Raw genomic sequence first — 20,922 nt, 5'->3', positions numbered from 1 at the left:
ACTACATGTTTTCTCCTAGGTTTTTATTTCTCCACAACTTTCAAAGTGCCGTCTCTCTCAAGGAGTGCTAGCATAAGGTTAGTTTTAAGCCTTAATCTTCATATATGCTTGGAATTTCTTACATAATTTACATGTTTTTTAGTTTTACTTGTTTATATTATATGCTTGATTAATTTTTTAAAAATAATTTCGTGTTTTAATAGTCTCTTGACTGAATCTATACTTGTAATAATACCAATTAAGAACCTCCAATTAAGAACCTCCGGCTTATCATAAAATTATCAATTTGTATTTTTTAATTATTTCTATTATTTTGTTTGCTTATATTAATATTTTGAATGTATTTTCTTAGTGTTTTGAGTGAAAATATGAACGATCAATTATATATTCCTGAAGTTGCAAATGATCGAAAGCCGGAAATTGGAATGAAATTTGGATCAATAGATGATGCGTTTGAATTCTACAATCAGTATGCACGTGAAGCTGGTTTTAGTGCAAGATATAGCAATAGTAGAAAGAATAAGATGACAAATGAAGTTGTTTGGAAACAATTTGTATGCTTTAAAGCTGGTCAAACTGATGAAGCTCGTTCAAAAAATCGAGCACCACCTGGTGGCCCAATTCAAATAAGAGCTCGTGGTGAAGTTAGAACTAATTGTAAGGCAAAGATCTCCATTGTCAAGCAACAAACTGGATCTGACTGGAGTGTTAGCGTCTTTATGGAAGGTCATAATCATGGACTCTCTACTCCGTCAAAGGTGCATTTACTCCGATCACACCGTAGTGTTTCTGCTGTGAAGAGATTGTTGACTCAACAATTTTCAGAAGCTAATATACCAACCTGTCAACAAATGCAACTATTGGAGATGGAGTCTGGGGGGCCCGAAAGTGTAGGTTGCACAGAAAGAGATATCAGGAATTTAGAGAGAGAATTAAGGGATGAACAAAAGGGGATTGATGCTGAAACTCTTATAGAATTCTTTACTTCCGAGAAGGAGAAAAATTCATCATTTTTCTTTGACTATGAGACAAGATTCAGAGAATATATTCAAAAGATGTTTTTGGGCAGATCCTAAATCAAGGAGGGCTTATGGAGCATTTGGTGATGTTGTTGTGTTTGATTCCACTTATAACACTAATAAGTACGGAATGATTTTTACACCTTTCGTAGGGGTTAATCATCATCATCAAACGATAGTTTTTGGATGTGGATTTCTAAGTGATGAGAAGACTGAAGCTACCTATCTCTTGGTTGTGACAGTACAAGTGTGGTGTGTGTGCAGTGTTGCGATATTCAAATAAGGCAGGTTCCCCAGATCCAGCAAGTCCACTAGATCACTTGGTCTAGGAACTCGTAGGTTGCGTGGAATCCCGGTCGTCGGACACACAAGTACTTCCCCGCTTCAAAAACCCTCAACCACTTTACTAAACCTAGTATAGGGAAGTAGGGATCGATCCCACAGAGAAGGATGCGTAAGAATCGTAATCAAGGATTTGGGAGTATTTTTGGTGTTGGCTGCTGCCACGCATTTTCTTGGGTTGAGGAAAAATTAAAATTAACTTGACTTGGGAATATTAGAAAGAAACTTAACCTAACAGCTAGACCTAGGAAATAATTCTACGATGGGACCACCTCTAAAAAAAAGCAGAGTACGACTGGAAAGTGGCAGAATAACTAACTCTAGTACTAACTGACAGTGACATCGTCTTCTACAACCACATTCGCATAAAACTTCTTGGGAAAACACATAAGCAAATAAAACACAGAGCTACTAACTTGGAATCAAATCTATGCATAAATAACGAAAAACTTACAGATCTGCATACCTAGACGAAGGGAAATAGAAAACAAAGGAAATAAAACAAGTCTATCCACTACTGTTTCTTTCACACGCCAAAACCAACTTCAGACGCTAAATCCACTCCGGATCCAAGCGTCCGACACGGACTCCAAACAGAAGAAATTCTCCATCACGTCAGATTTACAAATTTAAGCTCCGAACACTCAATCAACCACAGATCTGTCACCCAATTCCACATCAAACACCTCAATAACGAAATAAACAGAGATCGACATAGCAATTTAAGAATTACGCTAACAGTAGAGAGATCTAAGCAAAAGTAACTTGAAATTAAACAGCTAAACTCAGATCCATGAGCGATAAACAGTTAAACATCATCAACATCAAAGTCGACTCCCAAAAGTGAAGTTCGACGGTGGAAACTAGCAAAAACAACTGAAATTAAAACAAATGTATCTTCGCCCTCACTGGGACGGTGTTACCAAACTCGAGATCTCTAGAAAGTACCCCCCCTATCACGATTATCCCCCAGAATGTTTCCCAAGTGTGTGTAAAATGTATGAGCTAAGAAGAGTGAAAACTATATCCATTACGCTGCATGCTCCTCTCTATTTATAGGCGCTTTAGTGGGTCCAGCGAGGTATTGATAATGACTTTGTTGTCCTCAGCTGTAGACTCCCCCGTCACGCCAATTTTCCTTGTAAATCCTGCTCATTTCGTCCTTTTCTTTCGCTAGACCATCTCCTTCCTTACTTCCTTGATCTAGCGATTTTCTTCACACACCTGGCTTAGGAAACGTGTTAGACCTCAGCAATTTATAACATTTTTTTGCACATTACCGATGCATGAAATTAGCCTTATCAAAGACAGAATCATATATTTGGTTGCTTAATAAGTTTATGGAAGCTATGCCAAGTGATGCACCAAAAGCAATCATTACTGATCAAGATCCTGCTATGACGAAAGCACTTGCACAAGTTCTGCCAGAAACAGTGCATCGTTATTGTTTGTGACACATATTGAACAAATTTCCAGAGAAGATTTCTCCAGTGACTTTCCGAGATCATTATCAGAGCATAAGGAATGTTATTAAAAATTCAACATCTCCTGAGGAATTTGAGAATGGATGGAAAGAGGTTATTAGATGTGCTAACTTGGAACAAAATAGTTGGATATTGTTGATGTATGGACTGCGGCATAAGTGGGTTCCGACATATTTTAGTCATGTTTTTTTTGCAGGGATGTCAAGTAGTCAGAGATCAGAGAGTTCGCATTAATTTTTTTAAAAGTATGTCTCTCACAAGAACTCATTGATGGATTTTATCACACGATTCAATCGGGCACTAAGACGCCAAAGACACAATGAGTTAGTTGCAGACCATGTTGACATGAATGAGCAACCAAAAATCAAAACAAATTGGCCGATGGAAGCTCAAATGGTTAAAGTGTACACGAAAAAAATGGACGGAATTTCAAGATGAAATGAGTCGAAGTCATGGTTACTTTGTGCAACAGACCTCTATCAGAGATGATATTGTGATTTACAATGTGATGAGTTTCCAAAGTAGTTCGTCCTCAAAACCAAGGCTACTGATGCATGATAAAAATAGTGACCATATCTCATGTAATTGTGGGAAATTTGAGTTTGATGGTATTCCGTGCAGACATATGCTAGCTTTCTTCCGTGTCAACCAAATATTTGAACTACCTGATAAGTATATCCTTAAGCGATGGACACGAGAAGCAAAGAGTGGTGTTGCTTATATATTAGATGATGAAAACTGCAATGATGATCCAACAAGATTTTTGATCTCACGACGAGCCAAGTTATCTTATAAGGCCTCAACACTAATTGATTATGCATCTTTGACTGACGAGGGGACAAAGTTTTTGGATGAACAACTTGATTACATACATGGTAAAATCAAGGAGATGGATATTAGTCCAACAACTATGCACGGAAGTCAAACAAGGAAGAGCTTAGATAAAACCAAAAACATTGGTGATCCTTCTAAGATAAGATCAAAAGGATGTGGTAAGCGAATGTTATCATCAAAAGAGAAGTCAATTTTAAAGACTAGGGCTTGTCGTGGCTGTGGACTACGTGGTGCATCACATGATAAACGTAATTGCCCAAAGTTGCAAGACAGGTATGTGAATTATTGTTAGGACCCATTATTTACATTGTTTAGTTGTTTTAATGACCAATAAATTTAATTTACTGTTTTTGCTCTCATCTTTATATTTCAGATCAGTTGCAGATGACCATCACGACATCAACGAAAAATGAAAAAGCTTGATGTCCATAGCTAGTGATTTTTTTAATTCTGTTCGCTTAGTGTTGCTATGACAATATTTTAATCTTTTGATGGTTTTATTGTTTTGAAACAGATTTTATAAGAATACATCTTATTTTTTTCATAGTACTTCGTGCATCTAATTAATTTCATCCTTTCAAAGCCTATTGTATTCAAAATCTGAGTCCTTAATGATTTTCTTCCAAAACTTTTGAAATACTAGTTAAAAGTAATTGGAAACGTAGTTTTACATTGAGAAATTAAATCTCATTTAAATTATTAAATTAAAAAAATGTAGCACTATTTTTTAAGATCATCAAAACTAAAGAGTAAAACAAAAAAAACGAAGCTATTTTATTTGAACAGAAACTAACCATGACATAGTCTAGTTTAGGTGAAGAAGAAAGTTAATTAGAAATAGTATTCATGCGCTGGTAGAAAGATAAATAATGAAAAGGGACGAATCCATAAAGAAAAGCTATTAAAGAAAATAAATAATTTTGCTGACATGGAAATAGATGAAAGGAAATTATATTTTGTTAGTAAATTTCTAAAAGTAAGGAAAGTGGACCTACGTGTGATTTAGTCGCTCACAATCGCCCATATTCATTATGCAGCATATCTTTTCTCTGTTAAATATATCAACATGAACACACGACAATGTCAACACAATTTCATATTGACATTGCATAAGCATTTTATCGACATATTATGTAAGTTGTATTGATATAAGACTGCTTTACAAAATATATGAACGATTATGAAAATTTTATCAAACTTTGACCTCAAAACATATACATGTTGGATCTTATTGAAATCCTCATAAAATTATCTTTAATTTGACATACACTGTATAAAAATAATTTAAATGAAGATAGTTATATTCATTTAATATTGTATTTTGTGTACATCTAATGATGTGCTTTGAAGCACGATAGATGAACTTGCTCCGGGAACATACTATGTGCATAGATATGTAATTTATAACTATTTAAAACTCGTACCCAACCCAAAATGCATTGAGGTGAAACTCATTCTCCACTAACAATACTTGAATTACTTTTTCTTTCTATATCTCTCTTATTTTATCAATTGTGCATTAAAACTCATATCCAACCCAAAACGTATATTTTTGTGAGACGGAGGGATTTGTAATAAATAGTTTGGTATTAACTCATCATATAAAGTTATTTTCTAAAATGAAAACACCATACTTACAATTTTAGTGAACGAACAAAAATAACAATATACAAGGGCACTCTTTGTGGACATGGGGAATTGAAAAAGATGTTGCAATGAAAATAATTCCATTTTGAACAATTACGGCCAGCCGGGGCAGAGCTTAGAATTAAACTCTGGAGGGGCAAAAACATAAGCAAATAATTTGAAGAATTGAGAAGGAGCGTTTAAGAAGGAATTCAAATAAATATTCAAATTTGAAGAAAAATTAATATAGATGCAAATTTTTTAGGATAGACATTTGCCCCACTATATCCTATCCGCCCATGCAACCAGCAAAAATGGAGACAGTATTAAAGAAAAATATCCACAAAACCCATGCTAGCAATAAATAAATAAAAAATAAATAAAATAAAATAATAAATCCCTTAGGGCATCCGCAATAGGAAGGGGGGAAGGCGGTGCGCTCCATTGGAGTAAGGGGCGGCATGTTCGAGAGAAGGGGTGGGTGAATGGGGGGGTCGCAGAGAAGAAGACATGAGGTATCATCTAACTTCCATATTATTACATCATAAGATTAAAACAACATAATTAGCATAGCGATGAATCGTGAACTTACACACACTTTTGCATGAACAAAAAAGCCTCATATAACTCTGTCACAAAATGATGTTTATAACACAAATATGCAGGTAATGGGGGAAAATATAAGCATTCTAAACCAATCCCAGTCCTACCTAAGGTGCCGAATATCCTTGCAACTTGTATGCAGTGATAAAATTCAATACCAATTTAGAAAATAACAGCATTTCAAATGGAAAAATGTATGAACAACCTGTTTACCTTGATCTGGATTCCAGACATAGTGCAAGACAGGAGAAGGGAATGTAATGTACCATCATGGAAGCACTTTCAAACTCGGGCAAACATACACGAAATGGTCAGGCCATATGACATCAATAAATCAGAAATTTTGGAGCCTCCAATAATTGTCCCATGATTTATCCATTCTCGAGAGAAGAATGTGTATCACACAGTAACGGCTTTTTACCTTGGAAAAACTCAGGAATCGCAATCGGAGAGAGCAACTCATTGGAATTTTACTCCGTTTTTTCAAAAACAAGGAACATAAAAGCACATCTTGCAAAGTTACCAAAACCTTTTCGTATTTCCATTGAACGTTGCAGGTTGCTGCCAGTGAACTTTTCCACCTGCTATACGCTAGCAAGATTTCACCCACATTCTGACCGTGACCTTTTACCAAAAGTAGAAACATCTCCACTATTTTTCTCAATTCAAATTTCAAGATTAACCACATCAATGATTACTCCATTCCAGACTGTACCAATGTGAGACAGTAACAGAAATGCTTAATTTACATGCTTGGGGTCACGAGCTGCAGCCAGATGATCCTGCAATATGAACAAAAGGCTACCCCGCATTACACCATCAACTCTGAACTAGATGCATAATATTTAATGTGAAGAATGTCATGTACAATCATACTAGTATTTATCAAAGTATAAGGGGGTATTTACTTTGGGTGATAGATGGCTTAGACAAAAAGTAAAAATAGATGGCCCACTACATACTCTAATAGTTAGAATAATATTTGGCTTATGTTTGAACATGTAATCCCTCGAATACTTAATCTTATGTATTATGAGTATAATCTATCATCCATAGTGAACTCTCATCAAATAATAAAAGCTAGCTTAATGAAACTAAAACCAGTGTCATCATCGTAGCACGCTCTACTCTAAGAACCCTACAACTTTATGAAAGTTTCAAATATCATGAATTACTCCACACCACTAAGATGTGAAAAAAATTCATCTAAATTATTGTTATCACAGGCCATCATTTGATACTACCCAAAAGTAATAACATGAAGTTCGAGTGCTCTCCTCATCTAACAAAGATATTTCTAAAGATGCATCTTTTACCAATTATAAGGGAAACCATTTATTTAACTTTGTTAATTTTCACTTTTTAGTCATTTTTAATATGTTCTCAACAAGTTTCCCAAGATAAAGGTTTTTGCAAGTTCTAATAGTGCTACAGTTGGATGATTCAGCTCCATGAGCTGAACACTGATTGATCCAACACAAAATATATCTTTTTTTTTTATGTTTCTTGAGCTGGATGTGAATTAGAATTTCAAACAATGAGCTACCTCAAGCAAGTCGATTAGATCTCTAAGCTGTCATCAAGGTCATGTCAACTATACCTGTTTGAATATTAGATAGCCTTCATTTTACAAGAATCTCTAACATGTCCTGACATCAATTTCTTAACAAAACTATTAATTGTGGCCTATGTGCTCACTGGCACACAGCTTGCACCACAAGCAAATTAAAGGTTGCTGCAGCTGGATGCAAAAGTTTGCATCTTTTGAGCATTCGGACAATTTTTTAAAATTTGTTGCCAGAAACCACAATTTCTATCTTGGATAATTAGATGAGTAGGTCCAAAGTAAAGGACATCCACAAATCAAGTCTCAAATAAGTTCGCATCTTGTCTCACAGTCTTGAAAAGATATTAATGTGCCATTGTCAATAGATACACTTTGTCTGATGGCCTTTCAGGAAGAAGGGAAAATGGGAATAAAAAGAAAAGGGATGAATGGAAAAGGGAACAAGATGACAAGAAACTAAGGATCTGGCTTTAGCCTCAATTCACATCATTTGCAAAACAACATGATAATTATGAACGAAAAGTCGAGCTAGTCCATGTAGCAAAGCAGAAAAGCTCATCCTAGGCTAAGCCACCGTAATAACCCCATCTCTATCAGTAATTTCCAATCAAAGATCAGATAGTTCCAGAACAATTTTGTACACATCTCTAAGTAGATTCACAGAAGCTCACTTTCATAAAAAATAGAAAGTATGAAACATATGTGCACCAGAAACTTCATTAGGAAGGATGGCCAGTTTTCATAGAATTATAGTAGCTATTTCTAAATCCTGCCAACATGCTACAAATGAAGGAATGCGATTTGAAGATGTGTGGGTACTTAACGCATACACTTGCAAAGCAAGACTGTAACTTTGAAAGAGAGAATATACGGCAAAGATTGTAAACCCCAAGAAGGTCAAAGATTTGAACTGCTCGACTAAAAAGCAATAAGTAACAATGGAGAGTAAAGTGCAAACTTACAGAGATAAAATCAAATGCTCTAGTGTCCTCTCTTTTCGAGTCGTTCATTAGTGAAGTCGGAGGTTGGGCAGCAATGGTAGAATTAAAAACATCTGGGAAGGCTGAAGAATTTCCTACAACCGACCCAGCAGCACTAAAACCTGTGCTTGATTGCAGATGCCCTAGCTGCTGAAAGTTGGACATTGCAGCAAGGAACTGGGGTTGAGCAAAGAGATTCTCCATGGAAACATTATTCATTGCATGAGAAGCTAATGCAGGATTGAACATCAACCCTGGTGGAAAATTATAACCCATAGCACCCATAGGGAACATGGGAGCTGCATTGATCCCTGCAGCTTGAGAAGCAGATTCCCTATTCAAGATGTTGTTATGAACGTTGTTTTCTTGGGGAATACTGGATGCTGAAAGAATATGTTGTGGGCTCTTCTCAGTAATACTTCCATTTTGCTTCTTAAATGGTTCGTTTCCATGTATAGACAAATCGCCCATCAAGTCATTAAAATCTTTTCCAGCATTTTCAAGCTCCTGGGACCTTGAGTTGAAAAGGTCAAATGGTTCAGATTCAGTTCTACTAGCTGCTACACGGGCATCCTTAATTTCCGACTTGTTTATCACCATACCAGAGAAGAAATCATTTTCATGGCCCTTATCAAGACTGGTATGGAAGGAGACATCTGCAAATGGGTCATCATCGACCTTCTGCCCGTTGGTGCTATCACCACCACCAAAACTGTCCCCCAATAAGTCATTAATCATTGGAGCAGTAGAAGGTCCAGCAGTTGAAGTACTAGGCTCGGTCTCGGCCTTCTGAGAATCTTCCACCCCCATAAGATCGTGGGAATCAATGGTATCTAGCAAGTCAGGAATCATTGAAGGCTGGGGTGTCTTTGCCGATCTTTCAACTTGATTATTTTCTCCACCACCTTTTTCACCACTCAGAAGACTCAATACCTACAAGGACACTCAATTAAATATTTATTCTACGTGAAATATAAACAAACAAGGACCAAACTGGAGGATAAAGAAAATAAGCTTGCATCTCAACAACTACAGCATTTATTTAGAACCTATTTTTTTAATTCGTAAAGCAGCAAAGATTATCTATCTATGCTACTGCAGTATATGCATCCTCCTAAGGCTTTTATGCAGGATTAAGATAGTTTCATCTGCAGGTTACAGCTACCTTTAACTGGAGTGGCCCCCATCCATAAGTAGCTGTCATGTGATAGTGAAACATAATGTGTATAAATTAAAAACAAAAAAGAGGGTATTTGGCTGGCCTGAAGAGAATTAATATAATTCTTTATGCTATAAGATTGATTTCTTCGAGAATGGAGACTGCCGATCCCAAACAAAACTAATAATATGAATGGAATATTATTTGTATCACATTATTGCATACCGATCACCTCCTAATAACAGTTTGGACAACTCTTTCCTCACCACTAACAAGGCAACTATAAAAATAATGTACTTACCTTATTTGCCTTCTCCCTTAGAGATGCTTGGGGAGATTCCGAACACTGTATCACTGCATTGCTGTTATCGCTAAAATAAGAAGATATGACATAAAAATTCCCATCATTTTTCTTCCTCAGCACTGCCTCAAGAACGCAAATAGCTTTCATGCGAACCTGAATGAGTAGTGTCAATAGTTCAGCTGAAGTTTGGATGAGAATTGTTTGGGGAAGAATATGATACATGCAATTCACACAGAAAGAAAGGCTCCAAAAGTATTTTATAAGGAAACATAAGGTAACATACCTGCCACATAGGTACTTTCAGCTTTGTTTCGATTGCATGTGCTAAAGACAAAGCATCTAACTTTGAAGCATCGTTCAAGAAGCCATGAAGTGCATCTCGAGTAGGCTGTAAACGGACACCACCAGATGTTACAATTGTCTCTAACAGTTTCTCCTCACGAGTCTTTTTGCTATAAGTTGATTCATAGGCTCCATTAGTAGTGTCTGCCTCGGACGTACTGAAATCTTGGCCCCAATTTCCAGAACCAGCATTTTTGGAGAATCGAGAAGAGGTTTGCGTTTGAGCATTATAATCAACTGCTTCATGTCTTTTAGAGTGATCACTTTCCTGACTGAAAGATCGCTGAAGAGTTGGACTTCTGTAACTCCCAGTTTCATTGTTTGTTCTAAGAGATGGAGACTGTGCCAAACTACTCAGTCCATGTTTGATTGTGGCACTTCCAAGGTCAACAATTTCATTCATGAAGGACTTTTTTTCTTCGGAAGGCAATTCATAGTTGGTATTTCCAAATCCTTGAATTCGACTACCAAGTTTACTTTCTATGGGTGCAGCTTTGCTCTCATCCGATGTGAATAAAGCAGATAGTGTTTCCTGTGCTGTTTCCCTAACAGCCTTGTTCAGTGCATCCCCTTTCAAAGGATCTGGCTGGCCCCTGTAATGGATTAATTGGCGTACGGCAACAGAATTCCTTTGCATCTCTCGTCTGAACTCAGCACCTGACTTCCCTACTGCATATTTGATGATTCTTAGTGCCTGAAAACACAATATCCATAAAGTAAACTGAGATAACTTATATGCTTCAAGATAAAGTTAAGAGTTAACAACTACAGAAGGGGCACTCTGATTGATGTGGACACTTATAATTTGTATACTATAAGTGTATAATACAGGTCATGAAGAGGAACAATATACCGAAATTCAATGGAAATATTGGGCACAGATTAGCAGCTCTACTCAGTTCCATATAAAAGTAATGCAGATAAATCACATCTTGATAAGAGTTTGGCAAAATAAGCCCGTAAACAACTTATAAGGTGTAAAAATAAGCTCCAACACCTTATAAGCTTCTCTAAAACTAAACTCTTTAACCCCATCTCATTTCTTCATAATCTTAGAAGCACCAACTATTTTATAAAAATAACCCTAACATAGTTTGATAGTACTTTTTTATTTAAAATAAAAAAATACTCTATCAGTATCATCTATCTTCAATTAATTTCCTTTTCCTCTCTAACTCACAATTCTCTCTCTAGCTTATAAACTCTCAAGGCAATACATCTAATACGTTGTTATCACAGATGAGTTCTCAAAATTATAGCTACATTTGGTTTGATTTTCAGAAGAGCGTGTTTTGCTGAGACTAACTCGCAAGTAAATGCACCAATACCACAACAACACCTACCATCTATAGCAGATCAAACAACAGTCCAAAAGAAAAGTTTCAATTTCCCTAAAAAATATAACAATAAGCAATTGGGGAGAAAGAAAGAAAGAAAGGGAGTAATAAATGGAGACCTTCTGCTTAACGATTGGCGATTTGTGGTCAAGGCGCTTGAGAATGAAGTGTGAGACTTCCTTAACGATGGAGGGGTGGGAAGACCTCAGCAAATCGCAAATTTCTTCCAATTTGTAAACCGGAGTCACCTTATCCTCGTCGGAGGTAGCGTCGTCCACCATTCTAGACCTCCAATACGACTCTACCGCCCTCCTGCTCTGCTTCATTCTCCTCCTCACGATCAGAACTCGGCAGCTCCAATAATTAATCAATTAATTTTGGGTGGAATTCTGTCTTCCTGAACAAATCGATGATCGATGGGGCTGGGTTTTTGTTTTACTAATTTTTATGATATGAGAAATGTGCACAATATTCAATTTAATTTAATTTTAATTTAACTGATTGAAAAATAATGGGAATAATTAAACATGTGGGTGCGGTGGCAGATAATTGGGCGGCGCCGTCGGTATGTCCCAACAGCTTAATTTCGCTAATAGCGCCAACATAAATGTAAGTGGTTCTGCTAAATTAGAAATAGGAACTATCCGAATTTTAAAAAATCTCAATTCGTTTCATAAAAATAGATACTCGTCTATCCTAAAAAAAAATAGACTAGTTTTATTATTTTAGAACATTTCCCAAAATTAAACTAAGCCTAAATAAGAAAGATTTTAATCAATTACGCATCATTAATAATGAGAATCTCACGATCTACTAACACTATTCTCATTTCATTTTCCCTTTTTCTCTCTCTTATCATTTCTTATTTCTCTTATTTTACCAATTGCACATTAAAATTCGTGTCATTTACAATTTTATATATTTTTTTTGGACGGATAGAGTTATAGGGAGTGATTGTGTTGGAGAAAAAAACTTTCCATAAATGAATACTGAATATATTTATGGGGCTATTGAAAATAAAAATGATACTTTGTATGTTTCTAGAAAGTATGAACTAATTTTTTATTAGTATGTACCTTAAAGTATGAACTTTCTAATTTTGGAATTGTTAAACAATACATTATCCATATAATCATTTTATTTACAACTTATGCTGTTATACTACATTACTAACGATGTTGAGCTTATTCCCATTAACACTACTTATACTATCTTTTATTTCCCTCTCTTTTATTGCACCAATTATATATTAAAATTTATGTCAAATCAAATGCTCATGTTTATTAGGGACGGAGTGAGTATCTTTTTCTTAAATCTTGTGCTCAGAACAAATGATTCACTTGAATGGAGAATAAGGGAGTAATTATTTATTTTAAAAAAATTACTCCCTCCGTCCCAGAAAGATTGTCCCATTTTCTTTTTCATACCCGTTTTGCAAAAATAATAATAAATAGTTAAAGTAAAGAGAGAGTAAATTAAAAGATAGGATAATGTAGAGAATAGTCTTACCTACATTATTCTTTCTCTTATTTTATTCTCTTTCAACTTTACCTATTTATTATTATTTTTGCAAAACGAGTGTAAAAAATGAACTGGGACAATCTTTCTGGGACGGAGGGAGTATTATGGAAGAGTGAAGAATGCATCTAAATCCAACCCATGACCATCAATAAGGGAGATCCCGAACTGATAACCTAGCCAATTAGCCCCAAAAAATGTCTTCCACAGTGTAAAATATTTTTATTCTCTTGGCAAAAATGAAAAAAAAATGAGTGACCATCAATTTGCTACTACTAGTGCTCGATAATATCGACCAAAGCGCACGAGAATCACTATTTTTTTTTATCAGAAACCGTTTGTGAGCACCGAGTGCACCAAAACATTTTAACGACAACGACTATGCTCGCAAATTGGTCATGCGACAGAATACTCAGTTGTGCTCGCTATTGTACTCGGTGCTTGCAAAGTGCTCGCAAATCTCCTGAGCATTTAGGGTGCTCTCTATAATTTAATCGTATTGAAAGGCATATATTATTACGCCATAAATTATGAAATGGTAAAGTTCCCTCTGAATCAATAGAGAGAATAAAAAGAAGAGCAAAACATAAAGAATAACCATCAAAATGTTATCATTATTTTTCAGTGAACTGAACATTCACCTCTTAAAACATTCCACGACATATACACAAAAAGAGAAAGAAACAAAGGAATTGATCCCTTTGATCAATTCATTGTACGCATGTTTGGATCGAGTATTAACAAATACAAAAACCAATCTCATGACTCCGCATAATTGATGCTAGAGCAGCATAGCCACTTCTTGCCAGAAGAAGGCTTCGAATTGGCCCTATCCTTGCTAGCGAAAGACGCCTTATCGGTGCTGAGGCGGGGCGAAGCGTCTTGCTTGTCCTGGCCCGCCCGCTTCTCGTTGCGGGCCCGATCAAATACCATCGAGTACTGCCCCGCGGCCGCTGGATTCTTGACATCCCATGATCCAAACTTTGGCAATGATTTCTTCTTCTCTTTGTCTGCCATGTTTGATCTGGGACGAGGATCGATCGAAGGCGAAAACGAACAATGCAAAGAGTTTTCTTTAGTTTTTTTTCATGGAAGCATGTTAAACTCTGTGTCGTCTCGCCTTCTTCGTGTTTGATGTTGTTCTCTCCTGTGATCTGAATGGCAAGTCCATTCCTATTTCCTTTTGTCTTTGAAAGTGCATACATCTTCTAAATATAGTGTGTGTAAGTTATGGCCACAATTTTACGAGTCTATTGACCGCAAAGAGAGCAAAAGTTACCGTTCGTCTCTGATCATTTTTGCTTTATTTAATTATCCTATTTCTTCATATAATAATATTACAACTTGAACTTGAAATTGTAAAAAATACTTAAACCAAAAAAATCAAATAAATAAATTTAAAGCAAAACACAAAAAAGGAAATTAATATTATCGGGAAATAAAATTGGACTTGTTACAACAATTTTTATTAGATTTGAGCACACATGTGAAGCTCACATTTATTTATGGATGCATAGAAAATACAAGAAAACTAATTGACGTTTCCAGTCCAGGTGAGTGATTGTAGATGCTCAACAAGTTTTTCATCATCATCACCAAGTTGGAATGCTTTAGCAAGAATATGAGGAGGAACGGATGGCTCAGATCCGAAGATGGATTTAGCAATAGTCATGACTCCTGGATTTTGGCTATTGAAAGCAGCAATCGCAACTGCTTTGGTTTTCCCAATGTTGTACTGGAAATGAATCATACCCCGAGGGAACACGAAGATGTCTCCCGCATTCAAGATCTTGGCGAAGAACGGATTCTTTCCGTTGGGATCAGCCGGGTTTGAATTGATGAGACCCGCGTAAAGAGTGCCTTCCAACACAAGGAATATTTCAGCTCCACGTGGATGTAGGTGGGGCGGATTGAGGCCTTCGAGATCAAAGTCAAGACGAGCAATGGCAACTCCCTGTGTGTTGAGACCTGATAGAATCTCATCGTAAACCAACGTTATTTTTGACCCGAGTGGATTTGTCACTTGTCTCGACTCGTTCAACCCTCCCGCGTAGTAGAAGTCGTCTGCTGTCACGCTTTTCGGGTCCTTGCATATCTTTCCATTCACAAATACTGCATGCACCAGCATTACGTACACATGTATTTAGAATTTGCATTTGATTACATCTCTACATATATATTACTCAAATAAACACAATTGATTACCTGCGGCTTCAGTGTCATTAACTGCAATGCAGAAATCTTGCAATGGATCAGGGTCGTATGCTTCCACAGACAATGAAGCAATAGTAAGAAATGCAAAAAATAGCAAAATTTGAACTCCAGATGTATTCATCTTAATATTTTAATTTCTTTTGGTAGATGTTTGTGAGGTACTACTATGATATCTCAACTCTTATATTTATAGTTAAATGTTTAGACATAAATTAATGAATTGCGTTTTCCAGTCCAACAAAGCCGTCTCTATTATTATTCCCAGCTTCTATTGGTGAGTTTGGTATTTGCACGATTCTGTTCCATAACTTTGAACATATATATGAAATCAAGCACATTTTAAATTCTCTCTATTGATATACCAAATTCTATATTACGTAGCAAATTTTTGTTTTGTCTCCCACATATTATAGTTCATATTAATTAACTTTGTTTTTCACCATCTATATTTCATGTAGAGTTATTAAATTAAGTTTATTTTCCACCTTCTAATTTTCATCTAGTTATCAAATTAACTTTGTTTTTCATCATTTATATTTTTTCCGTCATCGTTCTCTAATACTATATTTCATGTGTCATAGTTCTCAAAATACTCCATTGAGCTCCGATTGAATGTGCATGCATGGGGGTTGGACCTTGTCGTCCGTCCTAAGTCCTAACCCGAGAATCTGAGATGCAATCTCGATCTAATCCATTTTATCTTTAATGTTCGAAATGTCATTTTCTTACACTTTTTGTTTGAGATTAGTTCTAAATGAGATGTTTGTCGGACCATAGTCGAAACAAAGCCACAATGGATCACATCTAGTTTCCTTTTATTTTTGTAGACTTAGTTAATATCATTGAGTTAGTATCCAATACTCAATAGAGATAGAAAAACTAACTGAACGGAGAAACTGACTGAACGGAGAAACTGACTGAACGAAGAAGAAATTCAGAGTTTGTAGACTTGGTTAATATCATTGAGCTCCTATCCAAACTCTCGTTGTCCCATAAAAATATTTTTTTTAAAATTTTGGTCCATCTCATAAAAATATTCCATTTTTATTTTGGATAGTTTTTTTTCTGTGGTCCTCATTTTCTATTAATTAACATAAATCTTATTCATTATTTATAAGTAGTTAGGAAATTCTAGGATCTTAAAAGAAAATAAAATGGCATAAATACTATAGTATATATTTCGTCCTTTAGATGATGTTTGGTTGCCAAATTCTATCATAATACATGGTATAGGGATTATTTTGAATCCTCGGTATGTTTGCAAATTTATTAACTAATTAAATAATTTTGGTTAAAAACACAAACTTTGTAAGTTTTAGAATTCGAGTCCAAGTTTTTAATAAGAACTCTACCCTATATTACTATTACATTATTTATCGTAATATATGTGTTTCTTGTATTACTTCCTTCTGAAAAAATAATTCTACCTTTGGGTTGATCGAATTTGCATAATCATTCTATCTTATATTAGCGGTAAGACGATTTGAAATAAAAATATTAATAAATACCAAATATATGCATCATGGTTATTGGTACCAATATATAGAAGATGAATTGTGTTTGTCTACCACTACTAAAAAATTGACTTATTATTATAATAAATTTGTGATACTTTATTAAAACTGTGAGCATATATACTCGAACAACACATTGATCTTTCATCACATTTATATCATACACTAACATTATATTAGAATAAAATGTCCTTGAACAATCATGTACTCACACTTCTGTTATGTAGAATTAATGGAAACATGCTCCTATTATTGCTCTGGAAATAATTTTCTAAGCGAATATTTAAACATGATTCTAAAAAGGAAAATTCAAATTAATAATTAAGTTTAATTGATGAAGTAATTGACAACAACTTATTGAAAAGATAATTGATAAAAATAAATTAAAGTAGAAATTATGTGCATGATGAGTTGCGGAGAGAGATGCAAAATAATAGTATTCCTTCAATTGATTATAGTACTTCATCCATTGTATAGAAATATATCATTTAGGTTGACACGAGTTTTAATGCATACTTGATAAAGTAAGAGAGAACGAGAAGAAATAATTGAAATTTTATACTGAATAGTGGGGCCCATAAACGATAAAGTAAAAGAGAAAGAAAAAAAAAGGTTAACATATTTAGATATAGACTATTACTATGAAACAAACAAAAACTAAATATAGACTATTTGAATAGGACAGAGGGAGTATGAAATAATTTCATCCTAATGAACTATGCGTTCGCACGGAAACGATACTTGAACTTTAAAAATATCATGAGTAGTCATTGAATTAAGGTGTAATCACATTTATGGTACTTTTTTACTATTCATCACAATTTTGCACCAAAAATGCCCCCAAGACATAAAGGGCAATTTTGGACTTTCACATTTAGGTGCTAGATATGATATTTTTTGTGAGTCAACCCCCGTGAACGCACATTGAATAGGAGCTCAATGATATTAACCAAGTCTACAAACTCTTAATTTCTTCTCTTAATTTCTTCTCCGTTCAGTTAGTTTCTCCGTTCAGTTAGTTTTTCTATCTCTATTGAGTAAAATAAGTCTACAAAAATAAAAGGAAACTAGATGTAATCCATTGTGGCTTTGTTTCGACTATGGTCCGACAAACATCTCATTTAGAACTAATCTCAAACAAAAAGTTTTAGAAAATAAAATTTCGAACATAAAAATTAAAATGGATTAGATCGAGATTGCATTTTGGATTCTCGTGTTAGGACTTAGGATGGACGGCAAGGTCCAACCCCATGCACACACATTGAATAGGAGCTCAAAGGAGTATTTGAGAACTATGACAGATGAAGTATATATTAGAGAACGATGACAGATAAAATATAAATGATGAAAAACAAACTTAATTTGATAACTAGATAAAAAATTAGATGGTGAATTTTATTAACTACATGAAATATATAAAAAACAAAGTTAATTAATTTATGAACTATAATATGTGGGAGACAAAACAAAAATTTGCTACGTAACATAGAAAATGGTATATCAATAGAGAGAATTTAAAATGTGCTTGATTTCATATATATGTTCAAAGTGGTAATCTCAATTATGGAGCAGAATCGTGTAAATACCAACCTCGCCAATAGAAACCGCGAATAATAATTGAGACGGCTTTGTTGGACTGGAAAACGCTATTCATTAATTTCTGTCTAAACATTTGACTATAAATATAGGAGCTGAGATATCTTAGTAGTAAGTATCTAACAAACATCTACCAAGAGAAATTACAGAGTTATAAGATGAATACATCGGGAGTTCAGATTTTATTATTTTTCGCCTTTCTTACTATTGCTTCATTGTGTGTGGAAGCATACGACCCTGCCCCATTGCAAGATTTCTGCATTGCAGTCGATGACACTGAAGCGGCAGGTAATCAATTGTGTTTATTTGAGTAATATATTCATATATAGGGATGTAATCAAATGCAAACTCTAGTCTCTAAATATATATGTGTATGTTGTGCCGGTCGTGCATGCAGTATTTGTGAATGGAAAGATATGCAAGGACCCGAAAAGCGTGACAGCAGACGACTTCTACTATGCGGGAGGGCTGAACGAGTCGAGACAAGTGACAAATCCACTGGGGTCGAAAATAACATTAGTTTACGATGAGATTCTATCAGGTCTCAACACACAGGGAGTCGCAATTGCCCGTCTTGACTTTGATCTCGAAGGCCTCAATCCGCCCCACCTACATCCACGTGGAGCTGAAATATTCCTTGTGTTGGAAGGCACTCTTTACGCGGGTCTCATCAACTCAAACCCGGTTGATCCCAACGGAAAGAACCCGTTCTTCGCCAAGATCTTGAATGCGGGTGACATCTTCGTGTTCCCTCGGGGTATGATTCATTTCCAGTACAACATTGGGAAAACCAAAGCAGTTGCGATTGCTGCTTTCAATAGCCAAAATCCAGGAGTCATGACTATTGCTAAATCCATCTTCGGATCTGAGCCATCCGTTCCTCCTCATATTCTTGCTAAAGCATTCCAACTTGGTGATGATGATGATAAACTTGTTGAGCATCTACAATCACTCACCTGGACTGGAAATGTCAATTAGTTATCTATTATTTTCTATGCATCAATAAATAAATGTGAGCTTCACATGTGTGCTCAAATCTAATAAGAATTGTTGTATTGATTTAGTTGTGGTATTAATGTACTTGTGTTGCATTATTTATTATTGTGTCAAATTATGATCCAAGCTATGGAGTTTGCATGGAGTTTGCAATTACATATTTATCCAAACTAAGGCCAAATTATGATCCTGGATCAGTCGTCTGCATTATGCCATGTGGCAGATCTCTACGATTTATTTATACATGAATAAAGGTAGACCATCGTGTCATATCTTGCGATCGCACTCTCATTGTAATCCAAGTAATAAGTAACAACAATCCATTTACATCATGTTGCAACAAAGCTTATTCCTTGTAGTTCTAATAAAAAAAGTGATACAAGACACCATTTTATATGGGGTTCGAGGAAAAGTGCAGGTGGGACACTAGTCAAGGTGGATAAAACTTAAAAAGGTTTTTGAGATTGAGTATTTTTGTGGGTAATCGATTGACAAGATATATATACTGAGGTGGCAATTGCCTTCGGCAAGAAAAAATTTGGGCCTTTGAGTTCAAAAGAAGAGCCCTAGTAGTCTCAAGAAGTATAAAGTTTTTGCGTTCAACTACCCCATTATGTTCAAGGGCGTAGGCACATGATGTTTGGTGTACTAGACCTTTCTCAACACAAAAATCTTTTATTTTAGTGGTAATATATTCCCCTATATTAGCTGGCCTAAGAGCATCCCCAATCGTGCTCTTAAACAAGAGCACGGAGGTGGGCCCGAACCCACTTTTACCCCTTCTCCTTAGCTAAGAGCATAACACCCACATCCGTGCTCTTCCGCAAGGACAAGCTCAAGGGTCCAACCATTCTATTATTCAATTTAAATACTTCAATTACTAAAAATATTTCTACATTATAAAAATGCATTAAAAAAATAAAATTTACATAATTAAAAATCCTAAAAAATAAAAATTACATAATTAAAATCCTAAAAAATAAATATACATAATTAAAATCCTAGAAAATAAAAAAATACATAATAAAAATCCTACAAATTAAAAATTACATAATTAAAGACTAAAAAATACACACGTGGAAGACTAGTCCTCTTTCCCCAATATTCTCTTGAGACCCCGTATCATTCCCACATGTGTTGCAAGTTGGTCGGGAGTCATGTTAGACATATCGTTCATATAAAGTTGAACCAAGAGGGCCCACAACGAGTTGTTCGGGGGTGGAGGAGGCACAAAGGGAGCGGGAGCGGGGGTGGATGAAGTCGGGGCGCGACGGCGGGTGGCCGTCGCCTTCTTCCTTCCTTGCGGCCGGCGGGAACCGCTCGGGCCGGCGTCGGGGCTACCAAAGTTAGTTCCGGCAAGCCGGGTAGCCACATCATCGGAGGCGCCGTCGGATAAGGCTACCGACCTCGACCGTTTGCTAGAGGAGCTGGAGGAGGATGCTACTACGCCGCCCCTATACTTCGGATGTTGGCGCTGCTGGGGTTTG

The 20,922-nt window shown here is 35.7% G+C and overlaps 3 protein-coding genes across 4 annotated transcripts; 1 reads left to right on the top strand and 2 right to left on the bottom strand.

Annotated features, from left to right (window-relative positions):
* Positions 1 to 2,273: 2,273 nt before the first annotated feature.
* On the bottom strand, positions 2,274 to 12,048 carry LOC125213773 (protein MODIFIED TRANSPORT TO THE VACUOLE 1-like). 2 transcript variants are annotated; one of them, XM_048114505.1, is made up of 5 exons: positions 11,717 to 12,048; positions 10,202 to 10,954; positions 9,916 to 10,071; positions 8,438 to 9,388; positions 2,274 to 2,585 (listed from the first exon to the last, which is right to left on the bottom strand). In XM_048114505.1, the coding sequence occupies exons 1-5, from the start codon at positions 11,921 to 11,923 to the stop codon at positions 2,565 to 2,567; spliced, it is 2,088 nt and encodes a 695-aa protein (XP_047970462.1). In that variant the 5' UTR covers positions 11,924 to 12,048; the 3' UTR covers positions 2,274 to 2,564. The 2 variants fall into 2 exon arrangements, with proteins under 2 accessions (XP_047970462.1, XP_047970461.1); XM_048114504.1 differs by lacking the exon at positions 2,274 to 2,585 and adding an exon at positions 5,911 to 6,690.
* A 2,481-nt stretch (positions 12,049 to 14,529) lies between these two features.
* On the bottom strand, positions 14,530 to 15,472 carry LOC125217155 (germin-like protein subfamily 1 member 11). The gene is made up of 2 exons (XM_048118990.1): positions 15,321 to 15,472; positions 14,530 to 15,227 (listed from the first exon to the last, which is right to left on the bottom strand). Exons 1-2 carry the CDS (start codon positions 15,448 to 15,450, stop codon positions 14,647 to 14,649), a joined length of 711 nt encoding a protein of 236 aa, XP_047974947.1. The 5' UTR covers positions 15,451 to 15,472; the 3' UTR covers positions 14,530 to 14,646.
* Positions 15,473 to 18,568: 3,096 nt separating this feature from the next.
* On the top strand, positions 18,569 to 19,533 carry LOC125208914 (germin-like protein subfamily 1 member 11). The gene is made up of 2 exons (XM_048108440.1): positions 18,569 to 18,727; positions 18,837 to 19,533. Exons 1-2 carry the CDS (start codon positions 18,598 to 18,600, stop codon positions 19,415 to 19,417), a joined length of 711 nt encoding a protein of 236 aa, XP_047964397.1. The 5' UTR covers positions 18,569 to 18,597; the 3' UTR covers positions 19,418 to 19,533.
* Positions 19,534 to 20,922: the final 1,389 nt, after the last annotated feature.

This window comes from Salvia hispanica, chromosome 3 (genome assembly GCF_023119035.1).
Source record: "Salvia hispanica cultivar TCC Black 2014 chromosome 3, UniMelb_Shisp_WGS_1.0, whole genome shotgun sequence".
Classification (NCBI taxonomy): Eukaryota; Viridiplantae; Streptophyta; class Magnoliopsida; order Lamiales; family Lamiaceae; genus Salvia; species Salvia hispanica.
Note: the sequence above shows the minus strand (reverse complement) of the source record. Positions and strands in the feature narration are given on the sequence as shown.

What these genes read in the sequence shown, in the direction of transcription:
- LOC125213773 (XM_048114504.1), bottom strand. Translation starts at nt 11,923, where the DNA reads ATGAAGCAGAGCAGGAGGGCGGTAGAGTCGTATTGGAGGTCTAGAATG. An exon ending in TAAGGGAGAAGGCAAATAAG is followed by an intron (nt 9,389 to 9,915) that starts GTAAGTACATTA and finishes GTGTCCTTGTAG; the next exon opens with GTATTGAGTCTTCTGAGTGG. An exon ending in GAGCATTTGATTTTATCTCT is followed by an intron (nt 6,691 to 8,437) that starts GTAAGTTTGCAC and finishes TTCATATTGCAG; the next exon opens with GATCATCTGGCTGCAGCTCG.
- LOC125217155 (XM_048118990.1), bottom strand. Translation starts at nt 15,450, where the DNA reads ATGAATACATCTGGAGTTCAAATTTTGCTATTTTTTGCATTTCTTACT. An exon ending in TAATGACACTGAAGCCGCAG is followed by an intron (nt 15,228 to 15,320) that starts GTAATCAATTGT and finishes TGGTGCATGCAG; the next exon opens with TATTTGTGAATGGAAAGATA.
- LOC125208914 (XM_048108440.1), top strand. Translation starts at nt 18,598, where the DNA reads ATGAATACATCGGGAGTTCAGATTTTATTATTTTTCGCCTTTCTTACT. An exon ending in CGATGACACTGAAGCGGCAG is followed by an intron (nt 18,728 to 18,836) that starts GTAATCAATTGT and finishes TCGTGCATGCAG; the next exon opens with TATTTGTGAATGGAAAGATA.